Source organism: Pteropus vampyrus, unplaced genomic scaffold, assembly GCF_000151845.1.
Source record: "Pteropus vampyrus isolate Shadow unplaced genomic scaffold, Pvam_2.0 Scaffold358, whole genome shotgun sequence".
Classification (NCBI taxonomy): Eukaryota; Metazoa; Chordata; class Mammalia; order Chiroptera; family Pteropodidae; genus Pteropus; species Pteropus vampyrus.
Window position 1 is genome coordinate 1,304,094 of NW_011889139.1, and position 24,402 is coordinate 1,328,495.

Below are 24,402 nucleotides of genomic sequence, written 5' to 3' on the forward strand. Positions count from 1 at the left end.
GGGGTCTTTGCCTGGGCTGCTTGTTCTACATAGTATAAACATACTTCCCTCCCCTACCGCATTCACCCAATCCCCTTTACTGAACTTATACTTATCAAGACTCAGCCAAATGTTTCTGAATTCGAGGAAGCATTCTCTGCCATCAAGCTCCTTTCCCTTTGGGTTGGGATAAGTGACCCCACCCCTTGTATGCCTGGCACTCAGTACTTTCCCCTATATAGCTCTTGTCACACTGTGTTGCCTGATACCCACCTGGCCCCCAGCCTAAACTGAGTTCTCAGAGGACAGGGGCCCGTTTTTTTGCTCATGTTAGCATCCCTTGTATCTAGACACAGCAGATATGAACCAGTTACACGTTATCTGCATCTCTGTCTTAATTTTGAGTGTGGAAGACAAATCAGTAACTGAGAAATTGACTAATTGTATTGGTGGTACTAGAGACTTTCCTTAACTTGCTGTTGTTGGACCTCTTGGAGAGGAGTGATAGGGAGTGAAGCCAGGAGCATTTGGAGTTGCTGGACTCTCTTACCCATTTCTCTTGTCCTCACAGCCCGATGAAAAGTCACTGGATTTTTCCTCTTGTATGCTACGGCCTGGTATTAAAAATGCTCAGGAACTTGCTTGTGGGGTGTGCCTTTTGAATGTGGACTCCAGGAGCCGGGTAAGTCACACACTTTCCCCCTCTTAGGTGGCAAAGCACTTCTGTAACATGACTTGGGGGACACTTCACTACAAGGTCTGTGCCCAGAGGTGGTGGGGATTTTATGAAGCCCTGAAATCTGACTGCAGAAGCAGGTATAGTGTTTCCAAAGGGCAGTGGGAAGCTCTTGAGGGAACGGATGCTGTTCTTCCCTTTCTAACGAGCCCACTGTTCGCATTGTACCCACAGTCCCCTGTGCACAGTAGGGTGGTAAAGAGAAAAGGTTAGTTAGACTAATAAGGATTTGTTTGTAGGCAGGAGGCCCTATTCTGGGAATTCTGTTGACCTTATGGTTTCAACGTTATTTCAGAAAGAAGAGAAGCCTGCAGAAGAACATCCTAAAAAAGTATGAACCAGTTACACATTATCTTAGCGTCTCCATCTTAATTTTGAGTGTGGAAGGCAAATCAGATGATTGTACTGCCATCCTGAACCGTTCCAGTCATGAGTGCTTTTCTGAGTCATCTTTGTTCCCATGTTTGATTTAATCAACTAACACGTCTGTGTGGATCCACTTCGGTCTTGTTTGCATGCTTGTGTCTCATAATTGGCTTCTGGTGTTGTGGTTATTTTTCTCTGTGATGAATAGGGTAACAGATGAGCAACTTCCAGAAGACTGGAAGTTGTAGTGACACATAGAATGAGATCAGAGAGCTTCAGGATTTGGCCATTATCAAACAAAAACAAATTGTTTGGGTTTTAGAGTTTTATTTATTTGTTTACTTGTGCTTAAGGAAACACCCCAGGCCGTGGTTGAGGTTAGGACTGGCTGGCTGTAACTTACCTATAAGTGTTACTCATCTGGAAATAATTCATATGTGTCTAACCATTATTTCTTTTTACAAACCCTGTACCTATTTGGACTTTCTAATTATGTCCATTCAGTTCTCAGCTCCCAATGGCATTAGACCCTAAGAGTTTTTAATATTTTGTTTTCTTTCACGATAAGACTGTAATTAGCCACAGAAACTTAAGGGATTGCACATTATAGTCAAATACCAGCCTTAGGGGAAGGGTTTCCTTTATCAGGAGGGATAAAAAGTAGCCACAGCCCTTGGCTATTTTAGTTCTTTATATCATGACACCTCCCTCAGCCCCCATAAACTCTGTCTGCCTTTCCTATGAAAATTGGCCTTCTTTTACTGAAACTAGGTAAAATAGTAAAGTTTTTTTTATACCTTAGCAGCAAAAAAAAATGAAAAAATAAATTCTTACTGGAATTTCTATAGCCATCTGCTCATCTCAGCTTTTGTGAGTGTGCCAGTTTAGCCTCGGCCTCTGTGACCTGGAGGAGTGTACGTGCTGGTTGCTGATTAGCTCTTAGGTGCAGAAGCCTGACTCGCCCCACATGTCTTTATTATTTCCGGCAGGCCTTCAACTCAGAAACAGACAGTTTCAAGTTGGCATATGGAGGACACCAGTATCATGCCAGCTGTGCCAACTTCTGGATCAACTGTGTTGAACCAAAACCTCCTGGCCTCATTCTGCCTGATTTGCTCTGAAGAGCTCCTCTGTGAAGTACCAGCTGTTTTTTTTTTTTTTTCTGTCACACCCATGGGTGACAGGGACCAATGAACAGAAGACAAGTACTGCAAAGTTCACCTCTGTGAATCTATATGGAGAATCCCCAAGAGGTGGGGGGCGGGGGAGGTGGAAGCTGCGGAAGTCTCAATCATTCCTACAGACAACCTTTGTCCCTTGGTTCCCACTGCCAGTCTTTGGGATTTGAGATAAAATTGCCCTACCCAAACTGCATGTGGCACCAGCAGTTTGCTGACTCACCTGTAGTTCTCTTAAGATGTTTTAAAATATGTATCACAGTTTTTCTAATCTAAGGACTGATTTGCTGCTGCAGTTGAAACTGTGAAGAATTGACATTCAAAGAAAAATAAATTATTGTTGTAGGACTGGAATTGGCAAGAATGTTTTGAGCCAGTGCTTATTTATATCTAGGTACTTATTGTCCTGTGAAGTAGAGTGCATTTATCTGCATTAAGTGTGTTAATATCTTAAATGAATAAAAACGGGGAATTGTGATTAATCTTATGTTCTTTTTATAGAAGAAATTCTGCTTGTCTCCATTGGACAGTGGCAGGTAGGTGAAGGCAGATTGATCAACTTTGCTGTCACAACGGAACCACTTCTGTACTTCTTTCATTCATTTCTAAAACTATCAATTTTCAAGACTTTTTCTTAAAACATACCTGGGCACTTCGCAGTGGGGAAACAATGTTCATTTTGATAAAGGCCCAAATCTTTGTGTATCAGGATGAATATCCTTCCCCTTAGGAGCCTTCACTGAAAACCTTCTGTTTTACCTAATACAAAGACTGTGAACATAGTATTTTTTTTTTCAGACAAGATTTGGAAAGGCAGCTGAATGAAATCTCTTTTCAGTGTGGCCTCTGTCTAGATTTCTAGAAATGACTACATAAGGACCAATACTGCCTGACTCTGCAATGTCCGTGATACCAGAAATTCGGGGTTAGAAGGTGGAGTTCCTGGCCCGGTCAGGCGAGTAGTACGATGTATATCTACGGCAGAGGTATACAAATTAGAAGCAGTGGAAGGAAATTGTTTAAAAATAGCACTGAATTTTATTTTACTATCATTTTTTTATTATTTACGCCTACAGCACCTGGTCTTCCTAGGTGGTCTCCCATCCAAGTACTAACCAGGCCTGACCCTGCTTAGCTTCCGAGATCGGACATTGGACTTGTTCAGGGTGGCATGGCCATAGACCGTAGACTCTAGCTCCACTGGGGCACAAACCCAGGAGCTTCTGCACATAAAGCAGACGAAAAATAGCACGGAATTTTAGAAGGAAAAGGCTCGTGCTCTTTAGGTAATTTTCTTGGCCACTTAACCTGAATACATAAAATCGGGGGGAAAAAAAGCCAAGTGGTCATGGACTGTTGTTATTCCTGGGAAAAGCATTCCAGTCTAGGACACACATTTCTCTGAATTGTTAATTATGTGCTTTTAGAAGAAATTTTGAATCATGTATGTTTCATTTTGTATGACTTAGGTTCTCTGACCTATTTTTATTTGTAAGTTGGTTCGTCTATATAGTTGCTGCTTTGCATAACTAGATTTTTTCCCCTCAGGAAAAAACTTGAGGGAATTGTTTTATTCCATATTAAACATTTTACCTCTATCTTCTCCAAGAAAGGTACAGAACATTTTCATTAAACAGCTAGTGATGAGGCTTCTGCTTTACCTTGCTCTGCACCAGAATGCAGAGAAGTGTCGATGAGATAAATGTTTTTCTCCTCTGCTCCAGATAATACCATCTCCAGCTAGTAAGGACTGAGACAGTTGTCTGAATTGTTCCCTTCAGAGCCTTTGCCCTCCACGGAGCTAGTGGAGTATTACTAACAGCACACGTGGGCCAGTTTCTAGCAGGCTTTTTCTGAGGCCTCTGTGCTCCAATCCAGCCTGAGGAGCACCTTGGGTTTTGACATGGCACCAGAATTCCAGGAGGCTTCTAATTGGTCTTGTACATTCCATAATAGACTATGATGAAATCTATCTATGCAATAAGAATGTCACCCAATTTGACAAAATTTACATTGCTGACTTTTTTTGGAAATGCCATATGGACTATTATTCCTTCTCAATGGCCTGTATCAAAACATTTTTAAAAGATTGCTCACCTGCTGACTAGATTGGTTTCCATTTCTAGATGTATTTCAGGATGCTTCAGATAAAATTTCGAAGTATAATTATTGTTGACCTTATTACCAGGTATGGTAGTTTTAGTCACTCCATGGGAGGTGCAAGAGGAAAATATAGAAGCCATCAACAAAAAGCCTTTGCTATGAAAAGTATTCATTACTTTCAGTATGTGTAACAATGGAAATGTTTTATTAGATACCACCAATAAGGACTTGGGGAATGTGGAATATTGTTACACTGATTTTATTATGCAGGTTTATTAAAATGACTCAACACTGCATTCAGCTTCACCTCAGTTCTTGTTAGCCAGGAGCCCAGTGTCCTTGGAAACAGTAACCAAGGTTACTTCATACCGTTTTTGTGCAGGCAGCTTCACTGCACTGTTTGAGTGGCGATTAATAAGCACTTTGTGGGGGGAGGGTTTGTATTTTGCCTTTAAAAATTTTATGGCTTAGTGCGTATATTTTGTCTGGACACGCTTGAGGTAGAAGTGGCACAGGGTTATTAGGATATTATCCATACTTGGTTTTCCCTGTGGCTGTTAGCACTCTATGTGGGTTGCATATGTTAAATTATTTGAATATTTTGTATATGTATTTTTTGTTTAAAGGTATCTTCTACTTGCCTTTTATTTAATTACTAGTATGTTCTTAAACTTTGAATAGATTATAGAAATTTGAAATGCTTGCCCTGCACTGGGCATCACCACAAAAATTCCCCTAATACCTTCTGGGTCACACACCTTCCTCTGTGACCAGCTAATACAGTCTGACATTTAGATTAGGAAGGTGCTAGGCTTCCCAAGTCCTAAGAATGATCTTAGTTATGACATTCCAGTAGTGGTGTTTTTCCAGGATTTCTGCAGGAAATTTTATTACTAAGAACATCTGTCACCAGCTGTTTTCTTACTATACTACAATGATTGTGCAGACATAAGCCAGAGACTACCAGGCTTAACAGTTTGCCTTCATTCAGAAGCAGCCATAGCCTCCACAGCCACAGGATTGTTTGGTGGTGGTTCTGATCATGTGTGATGTAACATTTAAGGGTTCCTCTGATTTCCCAAAGAAACTATTAACTTTACTTGAAATTTTCTTTTTAGACTATAAATAGAAGTGGGCAAATGGTATGAAACAAGAAAAGGTAGAATTTAGATGGAAACCACTGCCACACACCAGGTAAAATCTGGATGATTTATATAAATATGCAGCCACTGGTATTATATTTATGGCTTCTTACCAAAAGAGAGCAAAAATCTAGAAAGTTATTCCACAGATAAGCTAGCTACAACCTACCTGGCAAATGAAAAAAAGCAAAAAAGCAGTGCTGTGGCAAATGGCTCCCCCATCTAAAAGTAAGGGTCAACCTGGTAATAATGCCCAGTGGTTTTTCAGGAACATGGAATAGAGAACTAATTAAACTACCAAGTTCCTAAAGAGTTGTGTTGTCACATTTATTAGGAACAGTGAACTGGATGACATTTCCAAGTTTCAACAAAGCAAGCCATTGTTATCTGTCACTTGTATTAAAGTTTGGTTTAGGGCACTTGTGTGTTAATAATCAAGCAAAGGCACTCCTTTTGTTAACCAATTTCTTTGATGGGGGATTGACTGACTGCTTTTGTGCACTTATTACCGAGACAAATGAAAACCATCTTTTATCAGAGTGTGCACTCTATGCTATTTTCCACTGTTCTAGCACTGTGGATGATATTAATATCTGCCCATCTGCAAGGATGTGAAACAATGACAAGATTCAGCTGGGATGTCTATTTTAAGTAACGTTCATTACTGTCCACAGCAGCCATATTTTAACGCAAGTATTGGAGAGTATCTTCCTTCCATCAACACATAGACACACACACACACTGAAATTCTTCTTAGTAAAAATTATAATGTGGTAAGCAGATAGGTTTATTAAAAATAATGCTAATATAGTCCTGGGGCACATTGATTCCAAGAGGATGTTTGCAGCAGATTTTATTATAATTAACAGCTCAATAATAAAGGATTTTTTTTTTAACTTACAAAGTTACTAAATAATAGAAGGGAAAGGAAAGAGTGGGGCTAATCCAGTAGAGACTGAAGCTGGTATCAATCTTCCCTAAGCACTTGTGTGGTCAGCAGCCGTAGGCAAAGCTTGTCTCTAAAGGGTTAATCAGGGCCCAAAGTGATTTTTGCACTGAGCTCCTCCTGCACCTGTCATGATGCCAAAAGGCATGGAATTCAGAATAGAGCAAAACCAAACAGTTTTATTAAACTGTTCAAATTATTAAAAATGATTAAAAGCCAGTTAAAGATTTTCATAAACACTATTCCAAAATGTTAGTGTTAAAAATGTTACTAGCAATGTATGCATTCCCCTTATGTTCCTCCCCTCCCTCCCTCTCAAAATAAACTTGAATACCCAGTGTAAAAAACACTTCAGGGAGAACCAAAAGTCAACCATGTGAAAAGAAAAGTGAAGAAGGGAACAGACGGTGTGTAGCAGATGCTGGTACTGCTCAAGGGGCTGCTGATGCAGGCTTTGGCGGCATTAAATCCCCCAGTAAGGCATCAGGTGTCGGGACTCTTTCTCATAAACGTCTGGAACTATGCCATAAGGTGTCTGTACCATTTTAACTGTCGACTTCCCAAAAAGCTGGCGCTCGTAGTCTATCAGCTGCCTCCAGAAGCCTACATTGGGCCTGATGACAGGCCTCCGGGCTTTCACCCAGTTGTACGCCTCCAGCAGGCACACACTGTGGAATTTCATCAGGTAAGCAATACAGAGAGTGGCCGAGCGGCTCACCCCTGCAGCACAGTGCACCAAGGTGGCCCCATGCTTCCTGCTCACACTGTGGATCTTGTCAGCCACTGTGTCAAAGTATAGTCCAATGGGGGCATGAGGCATGTCAGCCAGAGGCACTTTAACATATTCAAATTGGGGCCAGTTGAAATTGGGGATCTCAATGGTAGCATTAACGATGCAGGTGATGCCACGAGCCTGGAGGAGGTGCCGGTTGGAGGCCACACTGCCTCTGCCCAGGAAGAGAGAGGAGGTGATTTGAGCAATGCCTCCTATATCTCCCTCAGAAATCATCCGAGGGGCCATGAGAGTCCGTGGTAGCGTGCTGTGACCTCTGGAGCTCATGAAGACGCCAACAATCACACTTGCATCATTGGAAGCAAGACCAGAGTGTTTTGTTTTTCTCCACCAAGGAATCCGAAATTAGAATCTCCTTCCTGCAAAATACAGGTATCTGTCAGTATTTTAAATGCTATTGATTCATCATAGCCTTCTGCAGTGCCTGGGGAATGGGAAAGTGAAAGGATTAGAAATGGTGATTTTCTGTAATAAGAGTGTGCGCTTCCAAGGATGTAGACAAATCACTTTCTACCGATTAACAGGAAAAGTACCCTAAGACACCAGTGTGTAAAATCAATGTAAAAGCTCTCTGGTGATGGTTTAAGGCGGGGGAGGGTACTAAATGGAAATAAGTCATCCTATTTTAGGAAATGTGAAAGACAAAAACATGCCCAACTGGTTTCTGAACAACAATCTTGCAGGGTCTTGCTCTTATTAAAGGGAGTGATGTTCCTTGGTAATTAGGAAGAAATCAGAAATTCTGATCTTCCTATAGCCATGTTCCTACAATACACCATTACCTACCTCCACGTCTAATTCCAAACAGAGGTCTTACAAAGGTATAAAATGATAATGCATTAGGTAATATGTTCAATGAACTGCTTTTATGGACTAAAGATACTGAACTGGATCAGTTATAGGAAAACCAGGACATATGGTCACCTTAGCCCTTAATTATTAAAAAAACAAAAAAACAAAACAGTTACTCCTATCATATTTGTGACATCTGAACACTTCAGAAATCCAACTAGCTTTGGGTAACTTATGCTGTGGCATTTCCATGGAAATAATCCCAGGCACTTTGAAGGCCATGGTTTCAAATATTCATTCATCTAAGTTAATAAGCTGACCTGGCCCTGAGTTTGGTTAAATGATAACTTCACCTTCCTCAGCCAATTCTAAGCTCCAAGATGAATCCCACTGCCTTCAGATGTGTGTTGGAATTAAAATTAGTTTAATATTTACAGATCCATATTCTCTCATTAGTACAGTGTTTACTATAAAAGACATTCAGTATTATAACATATATAGCACACATTAGTAATAACAGAAAAGGAAATTACTGGTTTCCTGAGATTTTAGACACATCAATTCCTCTCACTGCAAATTCTTACCGCTTTGTAGTCTGTGCCCACCGGATGTTTGCTTATCCCCACCCAGGGTACCGGAGGGATGCTCAAACTGATTTCAGTCAGATGAGAATATCCCTGGTTCCACAGACAGAAGTGGTGCTAGGGCTACTCACTTGTGAGGAATCTGATTACCCTGGAGTGCTGGGTCTGGATCCAGGCAGTCCTACGTTAAGAGTCTGATCAAGTAGATAGAAATCAGATCTACAGAAAGACAAAGAGGCAAGAATGTGGCCAGTCAGGAAGTTAAAAATAATTCCTCCGGAGTTTTTACTACTATTTGACCAGAATAAATCTAGGAAATGGAAAGCATGCTAAATATATCTAGATGTGCAATTAAAGAATACCAGTAAGAAACAGCAACCTAAGTCTCAGCTTTTCATTAATGACACATAACCCACAGTGTGACACATGTTAAGTACAGTTTTGGCTATGATGAAGACAAATTTTTGAAAGGAGGTTCAGAGCTCACAACATACATATCAATGAATGTAAGGCAATGCTCACTGGGCCAGCAAGAGATGCAAAACAATCTACACGTCTCTTCCTTGTGCCCTCAGTCACCCCAGCAGTGTGGGAGACTGTGCAGTGTGCTAGACACCAGAGTGGGTACAACAGCTAAGCCAGGTGCTGGAAGACAGCTTCATGAAGAGCAATGCTGTAGATGTGGCTGCAGCCATGAATGCCAACTACAGGAGGTGATGTTGAGGAGAGCAATTTGAAATTTCGTTTTGTTTTCTCTTCCATGTTGGCCCTCTTACTCATTTATGTAACAATATGATGAGCACTAATGAGCATCATTAAAAATGTGTTCCTCCATCTGTCCCTCCTCTTTTCCCAGGTAACCATCACATTATTTTTATAGCTCTCTTGAGGCATAACTGGTACAGCTTGATCAAGTATAAAACTTGATGAGTTTTGACATGTACACACTCGATACACCATGATCTCAAAATAACAAACATATTCATCACTCCCCAAAATTGCCATCTGGTCCAGGACTTTTGTTTGTTGGGAGTTTTTTTATTATTAATTTGATTTCGTTAGTATTTATCCATTTCTTCCAGATTATCCAATTTGTTGGCTTATAATTATTGGTAGTATTTCCTGATAATCCTTTAAATTTCTCTGGTGTTGGTTGTTACGTCTTTCATTTCTGATTTTATTTGGCCCCTTTTTTTCTTGATGAGTCTGGCTAAAAGGTTTATCAATTTTATCTTTTCAAAGAACCAGCTCTGGGTTTCACTGAGCTTTTCTATTTTTTACTCTATTTCATTTATTTCCACTGATCTTTATTATTGCCTTCCTTTTACTCACTTTGGGCTTTGTTCTTTTTGTCATTTAGATATAAGATTGAGATTTTTCTTGTTTCTTGAGGTAGGCCTGTATTGCTATCAGTTTCTTAGAGCTGCTTTTGGCTGTGTTGGGGTTGTTGTGTTTTCATTTTCAGTTGTTTTGAGGTATCTTTTGATTTCTTCCTTAATCTTGTTAACCCATTCATTGTTTAATACCATGTTATTTAGCCTCCATGTGTTTGTTTTTGTTTTCTTCCTGCAATTGATTTCTAATTTCATACGACTGTGATTGGAGAAGATGCTGGATATGATTCCAATCTTAAATTTATTGAAACTTGTTTTGTGGCTTAACATGTGGTGTGTCCTGGGAAATGTTCCATGTATACTGGAAAAGAATGTGTATTCTGCTTTTTGGTTAAATGTCTTAAAAATATCAAGTAAGCTCATCTGGTCTAATGTGTCATTTAAGACCACTGTTTCCCTGTTGATTTTCTGTCTGGAAGATCTATCCACTGATGTGAATGAGATGTTAAAGTTCCCTATTATGACTGTTACTGTCAATCTCTCCCTTTATGTTCGTCAATATTTACATATTTAGGTGTTCCTGCGTTGGGTGCATAGATGTTTACAAGAATTATAACCTCTTGTTGGATTGATCCCTTAAACATTATGAAATGCCCTTTTTGTCTACTGTTACAGACTTTATTTTAAAGTTTATTGCGTCTGATCTAAGTATCGCTACCCCAGTTTTTTTTTCATTTCCATTTGCACAAAACATCTTTTACATCACTTTCACACTGTCTTTCAGTCTGAACTGAGTGTCACCTAGGCGGCATATGTTTGGGTCTTGTTTTCTTATCCATTCAGCCACCCTATGTCTTTAGATTGGAGCATTTACATTTAAAGTAATTATTGACAGATTAATGTAGTTGTTGCCATTTTATGGATTGATTTCTGAATCCTTTTTAGTTCCTTTCTTATTCTCTTGATCTTTTGAATGTTGATGGCTTTCTATAGTGTCATGTTTGGATTCCTTTTTTGTACTCTTATAGATTTTTGCTCTGTGGGTACTGTGTGCTTCATATATACCAAGCTATGTTTATAGCAGTCTATTTTAAGTTGATGGTCACTTAAATTCAAACACATTCTACAACCATTACTTGCCCCTTCCACATGTGGCTTTTGTCATTATTTTTTACTTGTGTGCATCCCTTAATTTATTGTTGTAATTGCACATGATCTTCCTACTCTGGCCTTTTAACCTCTGTACTAGCTTTATAGTTGGTTGATCTATTGCTTTTACTAAGTATTTGCCTTTGTCAGTAAAAATTTTTTTCCTGTATTTTCTTATTCATATTTTTATCTTTTCTAGTTGGAGTCCCTTTAACATTTCTTGTAATATCGGTTTAGGGGTGAACTCCTTTAGATTTTTCTTGTCTGGGAAACTCTTTCTCCTTTGGTTCTAAATGATAGCATTGCTGGGTAGAGTAATCTTGGTTGTAGGTCTCTGCTTTTCATCACTTTGAATATTTCATGCCAGTCCCTTCTGGCCTGCAAAGTTCCTGTTGAAAAGTCAGCTGATAGTCTGTTGGGAACTCCACTAAATGTAACTAACTGCTTTTCTCTTGCTGCTTTTAAGATTCTCTATTTATCTTTAAAATTTGGCATTTTAATTACAGTGTGTCTTGGTGTGGGCCTCTTGCCATTCATCTTGTTTAGGGCTCTCTGTGCTTCCTGGACTTGTATGTCTAATTTCCTTTGCCAGGTTAGGGTAGTTTTTAGTCCTTATTTTCCTAAATAGGTTTTCAACCCATGCTCTCTCTTCTGGCACCCCTATGACATACACACCTGATGTCCCTTAAAACAATCCTCATTTTTTTAGGTTTTTTTCCTTTACTTCTTCCAATTGGGTGTTTTCTGCTACCTTGTCTTCTAAATTGCTGATCTGATCCTCTGCTTCATCCAATCTGTTGATTCCTTCCAGTGTATTCTCATTTCAGTTGTTGTAATCTTCATTTCTAACTGGTATTTTATGGTTTCAGTCTCTCTGTTATAGTCCTCACTGAGGTCATCCAACCTCTCCTAAGTTCAGTGAGTGTCCTTATAACCCATGTTTTGAACTCTGTATCTGGTAGACTGCTCGTCTCCATTTTGTTTAGTTCTTTCTCTGGAATTCTGTCCTGTTCTTTCATTTGGGACATGTTTGTCTCCTCATTTTGGCCAACTCCCTGTATTTGCTTCTATATTGTAGGTAGATCTGCTACATTTCCCTAGTCACCTGAGCCGGGAGCTCTAAAAGTACCTCTTGTGTGCGTTGTTTGTGCCCTCCTGTTGTAGTCGAGCATCGACTGCTGTTGGCATATCAATGGATGGAACTGACCTTCAGGCTGACTGGCTGTAAGGGCTGGCTATAACTACAGTAGACAAGCTGTTGTGCTGTTGTGTGGTGTGCTGACCTCATGGAGCAGGAGTTGCTTTAGCAGGGCTCTGGTGCCAGGTGAGTCCACCCTTCAGGTATGTCATTTGTGGAGCTGTTTGGGTGGTGCTCTGGTGTAGTGCGTAACCAGCCACTAAGTGTGCTGGTTCTGGAGGCTCTCGTGAGGGGTTCTGGTGCAAGCCAAGGTCAGATGCCATTTGTACCCAGCCTGGGGCTGTCTGGTGGGAGCTACAAAGGGATCTATGGTTGGTTGCCACTTGTGCTGGACTTGGAGGTGCTTTAGAGAAGCTATGCTGCAAACTGAGGCCAACTGCCAGTAGTGCCAGACTTGGGACTCTTTGGTAGGCACCACAATGTGAACTGAAGTCAGCTGCCCCTTGTGCAGGGTTTGTGGCCACTTAGTTGAAGCTATGTTCGATACTAACACTGGCCACAGCTTATACCAGGCTTGGAGCTTACCTGATGAGAGTTACAATGGAAGTTGAGACTGGTCACCATTTGTGCTGGGCTTGAGGCCACTTAGCAAGAGGTATAGGGCATGCCAAGGCCAGACGGTATTTGTTTGGGGTTTGTGGACCTGAGAGATTTTAGGAAAGTCCACAGCACAAGCCAAAGTAGGCCACTTGTGTGGAGAAACTGCTGGAAATAGCTCAGGTCAGGTATGTGAGTTGCGTTGGGCAGGGTTTCAGGGAATCACCAAGGCAAACAGTGTTAGCCAGGTTAATGGAGACTCACATTTGACACACACCTGTGCTTGCTGGCTAGGTGTGAGGAGGACTCAAGAAAGCAATGGTGCCTGCCAGCTCTTCTATCCCTAGAGAAAACCACCCCAACCCCTGCCCCTGTAGCCCTCACCCTGAATGCCAGTCAGTTCAGTTTCTCTTAATATGTCCTGGTGCTCTTCAAGCTGCTGCTCCTGCTCTGGAGCCCAGAGCAAATGAGTCTGTGTGTGGCCCCTCAAGAGGAATGCCTGGACTCCATCTCACTTGCATGCAATTCCCACTGGTTTTTACAGCCAGATGTTATGGGGACTCTTCTTGGCACTGGGGCCCCAGGCTAAGGAACCAGGTGTAGGCCTGAGACCCCTTGTTCCTCAGAGAAGACCTCTGCAGCCAAGATATCCCTCCCAGTTCTTATTTGTCACATGTGGGTGTAGGACCTACCCGTTCTGTGTCTCTACCCTTCCTACCAGTCTCGTTTTGGCTTCTTCATATCCTTAGTTACAGGACTTCTGTTCAGCTAGTCTTTAGGTGGTTCTCAATGATGGTTGTTTTATAATTTAGTTATATTTTTGATGTGGTCATGGGAGGAGTTGAGTACAGCATTTGCCTATTCTGCCTTCTTGGCCAGATATATCTGTATACTTTAAAAGCTGCTGAGATCTTCCCCTTTAGAATACTGACAGGTATCGGCAGACCCACAACTACCAGGAGCCACTAAAAGTAAAATACACTGCTTGGACAATCACAAAAGTTTGAGAGAAAACCAAGACTAGAGTACAGTTGAATGGTAAGGGTCATCTCCTATGCAAAGCCACTCCTTCAAGACTGGGAGAGGTGGCTGTTCTAATACACATAAACCAACACAGTCAATGAAAATGAATTTTAAAAAGGGAATATGATCCAATAGAAAAAATAAGATAAAACTTTGGTTAAAATCTTTAATAAAATATAAGTGATTTACCTGAAAAATAGTACAAAATAATGATCATAAAGATGTTCACTGAACTCAGGAGACAAATGGACTAAGAAAGTATAAGAAAGTACCAAATAGAAGTCACAAAGCTAAAGAATACATGAGAGGTGTTCAACAACAGACTAAGTGAAACAGAAGAAAGGATCAGTGAACTTTAAGCCAGGGCAGGGGAACTGAAACAATAGAGCAGCAAAAATAATGCAACACACACACACACGCACACACGCACGCGCAGCTTGTGGGACAACATCAAGAAGAACAACAATCGCATTATAGGAGTCCCAAAAGGAGCAGAAAAACCTATTTGAAGAACTAATGGCTGAAAACTTCCTTAACCTGGGGAAAGAAACAGACATCCTAATCCAAGAAGCCCAGATAATTCCAAATAAGATGAACCCAAAAAGACCTACACCAAGGCTCATTATAATTAAATTGTTAAAAGTTAAAAAATAAGGAAAATCTTAAAAGCAGCAAGAGAAAAACAAGAGAACCCACTAAGCAAATTTTTCAACAGAAATTTTGCAGAGCAGAAAGCAGTGGTGTGATATATTCAACATGCTGAAAGAAAAAACTTCAAGAACGCCCAGCAAAGTTGTCATTGAGAATCAAAGGAGAGATAAAGTTTTCCAGACAAGTAAAAGTTACAAGACTTCACCACCAGCCTTACAGGAAATGTTAAAGGGATGTATTTAAGCTGGAAAGGAGAAAGAGGAAAATATATGAAAGTATAAAACTCACTGGTAAAGGTAAATATACTAAAATTTAGAATAATGTAAAGGTGGTGGATTCACCAATTATAAAGCTAGTATGAAGGTTAAACAACAAAAGTAGTAAAAACAACTCTAACTGCCACAATTAGTTAAGGGATGTAAAAGATAAAAAGATGTAAACAGTGAGGGGGTGAAATTGCAGAACTTGAGAATGTGTTCAAATTTAAATTATCAACTTAAAAAAGACTGTTGTAAGTTGTTATATGTAAGCTTCACAGTAATCACAAACCTACAGTAGATACACAAAAGATAAAGGAATCTAAATATACCACAAAAAAATCATCAAATCACAAAGTAAGAGACCAAGAAAAGGAAAAGCAGAACTACAAAACAGCCAGAAAACAATGAACAAAATGGCAATAAGTACATGCTTATCAATAATCACCAATAAATGTAAATGGCCTAAATTATCCAATCAAAGGACACAGTGGCTAAACACTTTTTTTAAAAAAAAGGTTCATTTATATGCTATGTACAAGAGACTTCATACGTAAGGACATATGCAGACAAAGTGAAGAGATAGAAAAAGGTATTCCATACAAACAGCAACCAAAAGAAAGCTGGAGTGGCTACACTTAGACAAAATAAACTACCTAACTTTACAACTCAAAGAACTAAAGAAGAACAAAGTCCAAAGTTAGTAGAAGGAAGAAAATGAAGGTCAGAGCAGAATAAATGAAATAGAGGCTAAAAAGAGAGTAGAAAAGACCAATGAGGCTAAAAGTTGGTTCTCTGAAAATTGAAAAACTTTTAGACTCGCTAAGAAATAAAAAGGACTCAAAAAAAAAATCAGAAATGAAATAATACCACAGAAATACAAAGGATTGTAAGAGACTACTCTGAACAATTTTACAAAAACAAATTTGACACCCTAGAAAAAATAAATTCTTAGGACCATTCAACCTATCAAACTGAATCATAAATAAGAGAATCTAAACATACCAATAACTAGCAAGGATATTGAATCAGTAATTAACAACATCCCAACCAACAAAAGTCCAGGTCTAGACAGCTTCACTTGTGAATTCTACCAAACATTTAAAGAATTAATAACAGTCCTTTTCAAACTCTGCCAAAACACAGAAGATGAAATACAACCAAACTCATTTTACAAGGCCAGCATTATGTTGATACCAAAACCAGACAAGGACACCACGAGTAAAAAAATTACATCATGCAAAATAATGCAAAATTCCTCAACAAAATATTAGCAAACCCAATTTAACAATACATTAAAAGGTTCATATGTCATGATCAAATGGGATTTAGTCCAAGGATGGTTCAACATCTGCAAATCAACGTGATAAACCACATTAACAAAATGAAATATAAAAATTGTAAGATCACCTCGATAGATGCAAAAAAGCATTTGACAAAATTCAACATCCATTTATGGTAAAACTCAACAAAAGTGGATACAGAGGGAACTCAACATAAGAAAAGCCATATATGACAAATCCCCAGCTAAGAACATATTCAAAGGTGAAAAGCTGGAAGCTTTTCCTCTGAGATTTGGAACAAGACAAGGATGTTCACTTTCACCACTCTTAATCAACGTAGTATTAGAAGTCCTAACCACAGCAATTGGGTAAGAAAAAGAAATAAAAGTCATCCAAATTGGAAAAGAAGTAAACTGTCAGTTTTTGCAGCTGACATATTATATATAGAAAATCCTAAAGACTTCACCAAAAAAAAAAACTGTTAGAATAAATTAATTTAGTAAAGTTGCAGAATATAAAATCAATATACAAAAATCTGTTGCATTTCTAAACACTAATAACAAACTATCAGAAAGAAATTAAGACAATCCCATTTACAATTACATCAAAAAATAAAATACTTAGGAATAAATTTAACCATGAAAGATGTGTACACTAAAAACTATAAGACACTGATGAAAGAAAATGAAGATGACACAAATAAATGGAAAGATATCCTGTGGTCACAGATTAGAAGAATTAATATTGTTTTTTAAAATTCGACAGATTCAATGCAGTCTCTTATCAAAATTCCAGTGGCATCTTTCACAAAAATAGAATCCTTAAATTTGCACGGAAACACAAAAGATCCTAAATAACCAAAGTAATCTTGAGAAAGAAGAACAAAGCTGGAGGCATCATCTTCCTTGATTTCAAATTATATTACAGACCTACAGTAATCAAAAAGTTTGGTATTGATATAATAAGACAAACATAGATCAATGTAACAGAATAGAGAATCCAGAAACAAATCCACACATAAATGGCTAATTAATTTACAACAAAGGATCCAAGAATATACAGTGGCAAACAGTCTCTTCAATAAATGGTGCTGGGAAAACTGGACAGCCACATGCAAAAGAAACTAGACTTTTATTTTACACCATACAAAAGCATTAACTCAAAACGGGTTATAGATTTGAATGTTAAGACTGAAACCACAGACTCCTAGAAAAAAAACATAAGATGTATATTCCTTGGCCATATGTCTTGATAATTCTTTGGATTTGACAACAAAAGCAAAAGCAATAAATGCAAAAATAAAACTGAGTGGAACTATATCTAACTAAAATGCTTCTACACAGCAAAGGGAACCATCAACAAAATGGAAGGCAACCTACAGAATGGAAGAAAATACTGGCAAATCATATATATCTCATAAGGAGTTAATATCCAAAATATATAAAGAACTCATACAACTCAAAAGGGGGAAAAAAAATCTGATTTAAAAATGGGCAGAGGATCTAAACAGACATTTACCAAATAAGACATACAGAAGGTCAACAGGTACATGAAAAGATGCTCAAAACATCACTAATCATCAGAGGGATGAAAATCAAAACCACAATGAGATATCACCTCACATCTGTTAGAATATTAACAGATGGTGAGGATATGGAGGAAAGGGAGTCCTTGTGTAATTGTTGGTGGGAGTGTAAACTGGTGCAGCCACTATGGAAAACAGCACGAAGGTTCCTTAAAAAATTAAAAATAGAATTACCGCATGATCCAGCAATTTCACTTCTGGGTATTTAGCCAAAGAAAGTGAAAACACTAACATAAAAAGATATATGCATCCCATGTTCATTGCAGCATTGTTTACAATAGCCCCGATATGGAAACAACCTAAGTGTCCATCAACGGATAGATGATGGATAAAGAAAATATAGTATATATAAACAATGGAATATTATTCAGCCATAAAAAAGAAATCTTGCCAGTTGCGACAACATGGATGGATCTTTGAGGGCATTACACTAAGTGAAATAAGTTAGAGAAATACAAATACTGCTTGGTATCAGTTATATGTGAAATCTGAGCGGAAAAAAGCTCATAGATACAGAGAACAGATGAGTGGTTGCCAGAGGAGGGGGGCTAAATGAGTAAAGGAGATTAAAAGATACAAACTTGCAGTTATAAATACATCATGGAGATGTAATGTACAGTAATAACTACAGTTATTACTGTATTGCATATTTGAAAGTTTCTAAGTAAATCTTAAAAGTTCTCATCACAAGGAAAAAATTTTAACTATAAGTTCACAGATATTAACTAGATTTATCTTGGTGACCATTCTGCAATATATACAAATATCAAATCATTATGTACACATTAAACTAATACGCTGTACATTATACCTCAATAAAAAATTGAAAAAGTTATAGTTTTATAATGTGTTCTCAAATTTGTGTGCAAAATCAGAATCACCTGGAGGGTTTGTCAAAATAGACTGCTGAACCCCAACTGCAGAGTTTCTGATTCAGTAGTTCTAGAGCGGGACTCGATAACCGCCATTTCCCAGGTGATGCTGATGCTGCCGGTCAGAGAACACACTGAGTCCACTCCTGAGGTGGATGCTGTGATGCACCACCCAGATTCCTCCCTTCAAGCTGAGGCACTCAGAATGCTAGTGCTGGGAGAGCACAAACCCCTTCCCAGAAACTGCCTTTGTCTGAAGGGAGCTACCTCACCCAAGGTTATACCCCTCTTCGAGGGCCCACATCTGATAACTAATGATACAGGTGCAATCGCATCATGAGCAGGAACAAGAAAGTAGTCACATAAATAAGGTATAAGGATATGTGTGTTAGATAGAAATCAGCAGAACGTCTATGTGAGAACATCCTGTCCTGCAGCAGAGCACAGTCTCTTACCATTCCAAGACTTTCCCTGGCAGAATCCTAACAATTTAAAAAGCAAAGTCGCTATGGTAATAAACACAAAATTAGGCTTTCAAACTGCTAGTGAGAACTTCTTCCTCAGTGTGGAAAATCTAAGGATGCTAATCAGGTCTACGGCCATGCCACCCTGAACAAGCCCAATCCCATCTGATCTCGGAAGCTAAGCAGGGTTGAGCCTGGTTAGTAGTTGGATGGGAGACCACCTAGGAAGACCGGGTGCTGTAGGCATTAAAAACAAACAAACAAATGATAAATAAATAAGCAAGCTAATCAAATTTCCAACCAGGTAATCTACTTACTGCCTAATTAATAGGGACTCAGTCTTGTGGTCTCCCAAATAATCATTCTGGGAAGCCACCTGCCCTCCTGAGGATCCGAGGCTCACTGGCCTTTTCAGCAGGAAGGTCTTCATCAAGGGCCAAGGGTAAATAATGGGTGAGCCGGAAGCCTAGCTTATTCTGTTAACTCATTTGTTGGGCAGTGATAGGGTACTTGGTGCTGCAGGGGAAAGAAAACAGATTGTGAGTCCTCAGGGCAGAATCCAAGTGAGACAGACATGATGCTCCCTCCCTGCTGCTGCTAGTCAGTCTCATGCCAACAAACCTGCTTTAAATGCCAAAGCTGGGTCCAAGGTTTAGAAAAACAACTTCTGCCAGAAAGCACTCGGAGGGCACAGATATTACAGATGCTCCTCTGATAAACAGTCCTGACCCCTTTTACAAATCGGAAAATACAAGGTTCAGAAAGGGTGAGATGACTTCGACTTGGAGAACACAAGTAATTGAACCAGAAAAACTTCCTGATAGCAAAGGGACCTTAGCAAGGAGTAGTTCCACAGTAAGCCTTAATTTGCTTCAGTTCTAAGATTAGCAGATTCTGATCATAAAAAATAAAAGAAAATATGGGTATTACATCACAGGTGTGTCAAAATCAACTTAGTAAATGTGTACTGGAAGATAGAGAAAGGGTATCTATTAGAGTAAAAGGTTGACCCATGTTTGAGGGATCAAAGATTGCAAGGTGCTCTCTGAGTGAACATACCACTCCCACTGCAGCACACTGGTCTCTGGGAGGAGAATGACCAGAAGCAATGTCCACGTTGCTGTCCATGGTATTCAACTTAGCCCTCCCAAGTTGCTCTGGCAGCTGCATTTACTTCCTGGAGGGAAAAATGCTTTTCTGGCCAGGGGTAGGGGTTGGGGTGAAGTGAAAAAGAAAAAGAGCTGTCCTAAACCAACCCCAGAGAGGTACTTTTATAAGTTATAAGCAATATCTCATCAGAGATGATGCTGGTCTCTTTGAATAATAAATATCAAAGTGCTAAGTGCTAAACAAAACGCAGAATTAGTGTTTGCCCAGTGGGCCTATAATCTCAATAATACCCAAGCTACTCCTTGCATTGGGAAGCTCCTGGGATGTGAGCACCAGCCTCATGTTAGCACCAGCGTCCATATCTGGAGCAGACTCAGAATTGCTGCCAGAGTCACAGTCTGTTCAGAGCATCCATCTCAGTGCCATGGAGGCTACTTTCCTTTTTTAAAAAATCATGACAAAACACCACCAGAATCAGCAGTGAAAGAACTGAAATTCTATCTACTGTTTTCCCTCTTCATGTTGAATAAGCATAAAAATACCACAATGGTGCTAGAGATGACTCTGTAAAATGACCTGACAAATATTTTTAGCTTTAGGAATTTCAGAGGGTCACAGTATATACTGGAGGCATATACTGTTATTTTTTATACCTGAAAAACCTAACCACACTTTCTCCTTCCATTAAAGTAAATGTTTATTGAGTTCCTTAAAAAAAAAACAAGAAAAACCTTAGTCACCCTTTTAAAAACAGAAGCATTTTAGCCTACATTGCCATAAAATAAACACTACTTTTCTCATTAATTTTCATTAATTAATCAGAAATGTGTTCCATTTGGGAAAAAAAAGTTAATACATTCTTAAAAATAAAAATCACAGTGTGGCAATCTTTCATTAAGGGGAAAATTTTTTTTCTAACGAACATTAAGAATAAAATTCAAATGTTGAGTTATATTAAAATAAAAGGAAATAAAATATTCACAAATTATTCTCAGTCATCTGGAAAGCTTTAGTAATTTGGCTAAAACACCTCAACATCTTACATTTGGAGGAGGGGTGGTTTTTGCTTTTTCCCACCGTATAAATTAACTGAAATGATGGTGCCATGGGATGAGGATAAACACACACAAAGCTAAAAGTCAGCATTCTGGTTTGGCCACAGATATTCTCCCAGTGTTAAACATAGCTGCAGAATAACTACCTGTGTGGCCGTGACCTGGCTGGCCATCCTGATGGCCTTATGTGGACCACCAGCCCATTAACTGAGCCTAGCAGACACAAGCCAGCTGCTCGATGGAGAATACACCATAACCCAAAGAAAGACGTGGGCAATCCACCTGATGAGAAAGAGAGGTGGGGGGGTGGGGAGCATGCCAATATAGTGACACAGATGCACAGACATTAACAAGTTTAGTTCCATACGATAAATTCATAAATTATCATGTTAGAAACAGAATGAATAGAGTAGGGAAAAGAGACTATCAATAACTATAAAAGGTGGAGGTATGTATTTGTTTGGGTATCATGGGGTAATCTGTTCACATTTGGAACTGAATTTTTGAATTTCAACCTCATCCACCTGGGTGTACAAATTACTTTCATTCATTCACACTGTATTTACTGAGTTCATGCCATGTGTTCAACACTATTCTAAGTGTCGTCGGGGACTGTGACAGAATGTATTTGCCACACTTGGCCACAACAATATCTCCCACTCTACATGACCTTCTTAACAACATGAACAACTCAACCAAAAGAGTAGAAATGATGTTTCTGAGGCTAGATTATTCTACCTTGTTCTCTTGAGACTTGCTCTTGGAACTCAGCTGCCATGCTGTGAGAAAGCCCAAAGAAGCCCAATAGAGTTACCACGTAGAGAAGTCTCCATGGGTGTTCCAGCCAGCAGCCCAGCTGAGGTCCTAGCTGATAGCCAGGATCAATGACTAAATACATGAGTAAAGATACTTCAATGATTCCGGCTCCCAGCCATCACTGAAGTCACCCCCAGGCTTTGAATCTCCTACCAGGGGCCCCGGCAAAGAAAAGCCCCTATTATGTTAAGTCCAAATTCCTGAACTAATGGAATCTGTCGGCAAAATGTAAATGATCATTTTTACACTGAGTTTTGGAAGTGTGCTATATAGCAATAGTAACTAGAATGGGGATATAAAGGTAATGTAAGACGTAACCGTGGGCTTGAATTTTATCATAAAGAGATGACACAAGATATTCATATAAAACAGCTGAATAACAACAGCTTGATTAACAGGTGAATCAAATGACTAGGGCAAACAGTGAGTGCCACAGCAATGCAGAGAAGGTACAGGGTCAAAGTAAAAGTCAACAGTGTTGAAAAACTGAGTTGTTTGTTTCTTGGGGAGCTGTCTTAAAGACTGTCATTATACTGTCATGTTTTTCTGCGGCAGTCCACCTAAAATATACTGCCCTTCTTGCCTGTCAAGAGCCTCCTTATTTTTAGATTCCAGTTCGAGAACACAAGCTCTTTTCTATAACCTCTTACTACTCAAAAAGTGTATCCAAGACCCAGCAGCGTCATCTTGGAGCTTGAGAGAAATGCAGAGTCTCGGGCCCTGTGGAATTGGATTCCACAGGTGATCAGTATACATACTAAAGTGTGAAAAGCACCACTCTCATTAATCTGCCTCAGTCTGTCCCTCTGGGCTTACTGAAGCAAACTCAAGCACCTGTTTTGTTTAAACGACATAAGCATGCTCAGCCTCTCACAGATCAGTATCATTCTGCTGTCATGGCTCCCAGACGAAGAATCAGAAGTAAATGGAGGTTAAGAGGCTTTTCCAGATTCTACACAGAAAATTAGTAACCCCACTGGGACCAGAACCCCTTTCCATACATTGTCTGTTGATTAGTCATACAAAAATCTGACCACAAAAGATCAAGTGATCTAAAGTTACCAAAATGTGCATTTCATCGGGGAAGAAAATAAAAACTTCAAAGAAAAATGAAGGAACATGAGGTCAATCTGATTGTGCTTTATCTAAAATCTAAATATTAACCTAAAAAGTCCTAAACTTTCATGTGGTATGAGATGGTCTTTGGGTGTGAAAAATTTGATAAACCTAAACCAAGAAAATGCTTGCAAAATTCCACAATCACATTTAAACTTGTTTGGTGATAACTGAAAACCAATTTGTGCCACGGCCTATATAAATAATACTTTAAAATTGTCAAGGAGTAAGTGGTAAAAATTAAATATCACACATTCTTGGTTAAGCAGTGAACTTTGATTTATAATATAGGTCAGAACATCTAGATAGAGTACTTTTAAAAAATCACATCAGCAATTAAACCCAAGGTAGGTTTAAGTGTGCCTCATTGGATTAATTGATTAAATTGATTAAATTGCCCTCATTGGATGAATCAAAATCCTTAAAACTGAAGCAGTGAGCCTAAACTTTCTCCCTACAAGAATTTATCATACTCCTGGCCCAACTGCACATTTTTGGTGACTTTATACCAAATTAACTTCATTTATAAAGTACTGATAAATTAATCTCTCATTTTTCTTCCAGCATCAAAGGCATCTACAATTTCTGAAGAGAATAAGATAACTGGGTGAGTCTCTTGGCATTAGTTGGATGGAAGGAACCTGATGAAGCTACATACCCTTTCCATGCTGAGGGACAGCTAGACTACAACATTTTAAGGGCAACTGGATGTGTCTGAGTGCCCCTGTAGCAAAGGGAACTAAACAAGAGTCACAAGGCAGTGGATCCTGAAGTTATTCTCTTGGCTTTATCTTCTGAAACAATAGTCTTATACAATAAGACAATATACATAGTTCTTTTAAGATGATACTACTAATTATTATTCACATACTATAAGAGAATGCAATGGCCTCTGAACCACATCCTACTCTTGTTCAGAAAACCAGGGGTTGACAAACCATGGCTGATGGGCCCTATTTAGCCCACCACCTGTTTTTGGTACAGCCCATGAGCTAAGAATGGTTTTTATATTTTTAAATGGTTAAAAAAGAAATCAAAGGAATAACAGTACAGTTGACCTGACATAGTGATTAGGGCACTGACCTCCCTTGCAGTGAAAATCTGTGTATAACTATTTCATGGCACATAAATATTGTATGAAATTAAAATTTAAGTATTCATCAATAAAGTTTTATTGGAACACAGCCACACTCATTTATTATATTTTAGCTGTGGCTGCTTTCATGCTACGAAGGTGAGTTAAATAGTTGCAACAGAAACTGTATGGCCCACAAGCCTAAAATACTACCTGGCCCTTTACAGAAGTTTGCCAACCCTAGTTGAAATTATGTTG

The 24,402-nt window shown here is 39.1% G+C and overlaps 2 protein-coding genes and 2 pseudogenes across 11 annotated transcripts in view; 2 read left to right on the plus strand and 2 right to left on the minus strand.

The window, feature by feature from the left end:
- The window catches only part of SYNRG (synergin gamma), a 68,145-nt gene extending 65,408 nt beyond the window's left edge, over positions 1 to 2,737 (plus strand). For 6 of the 9 annotated variants that reach the window (XM_023522854.1, XM_011379381.2, XM_011379386.2 and 3 more), the window contains 3 exons: positions 551 to 661; positions 1,011 to 1,046; positions 2,071 to 2,737. In XM_023522854.1, coding sequence (XP_023378622.1) covers positions 551 to 661; positions 1,011 to 1,046; positions 2,071 to 2,202 — 279 coding nt within the window. In that variant the 3' untranslated portion in view covers positions 2,203 to 2,737. The remainder of the gene's footprint in view (positions 1 to 550; positions 662 to 1,010; positions 1,047 to 2,070) is intronic. The other 3 variants (XM_011379385.2, XM_011379389.2, XM_011379383.2) reach the window with 2 other exon arrangements.
- Positions 2,738 to 3,326: 589 nt separating this feature from the next.
- On the minus strand, positions 3,327 to 3,442 carry LOC111731278 (annotated as a pseudogene).
- Positions 3,443 to 6,251: 2,809 nt separating this feature from the next.
- Positions 6,252 to 24,402, minus strand: part of DUSP14 (dual specificity phosphatase 14) — a 27,756-nt gene continuing 9,605 nt past the window's right edge. For both annotated transcript variants that reach the window (XM_023522856.1, XM_011379392.2), the window contains exons 2-3: positions 8,751 to 8,838; positions 6,252 to 7,602 (exon numbers count right to left, since the gene is read on the minus strand). In XM_023522856.1, the coding sequence (XP_023378624.1) occupies positions 6,914 to 7,510 (597 nt within the window). In that variant the 5' untranslated portion in view covers positions 7,511 to 7,602; positions 8,751 to 8,838 and the 3' untranslated portion in view covers positions 6,252 to 6,913. The remainder of the gene's footprint in view (positions 7,603 to 8,750; positions 8,839 to 24,402) is intronic.
- LOC111731291 lies at positions 19,100 to 19,218 on the plus strand (annotated as a pseudogene).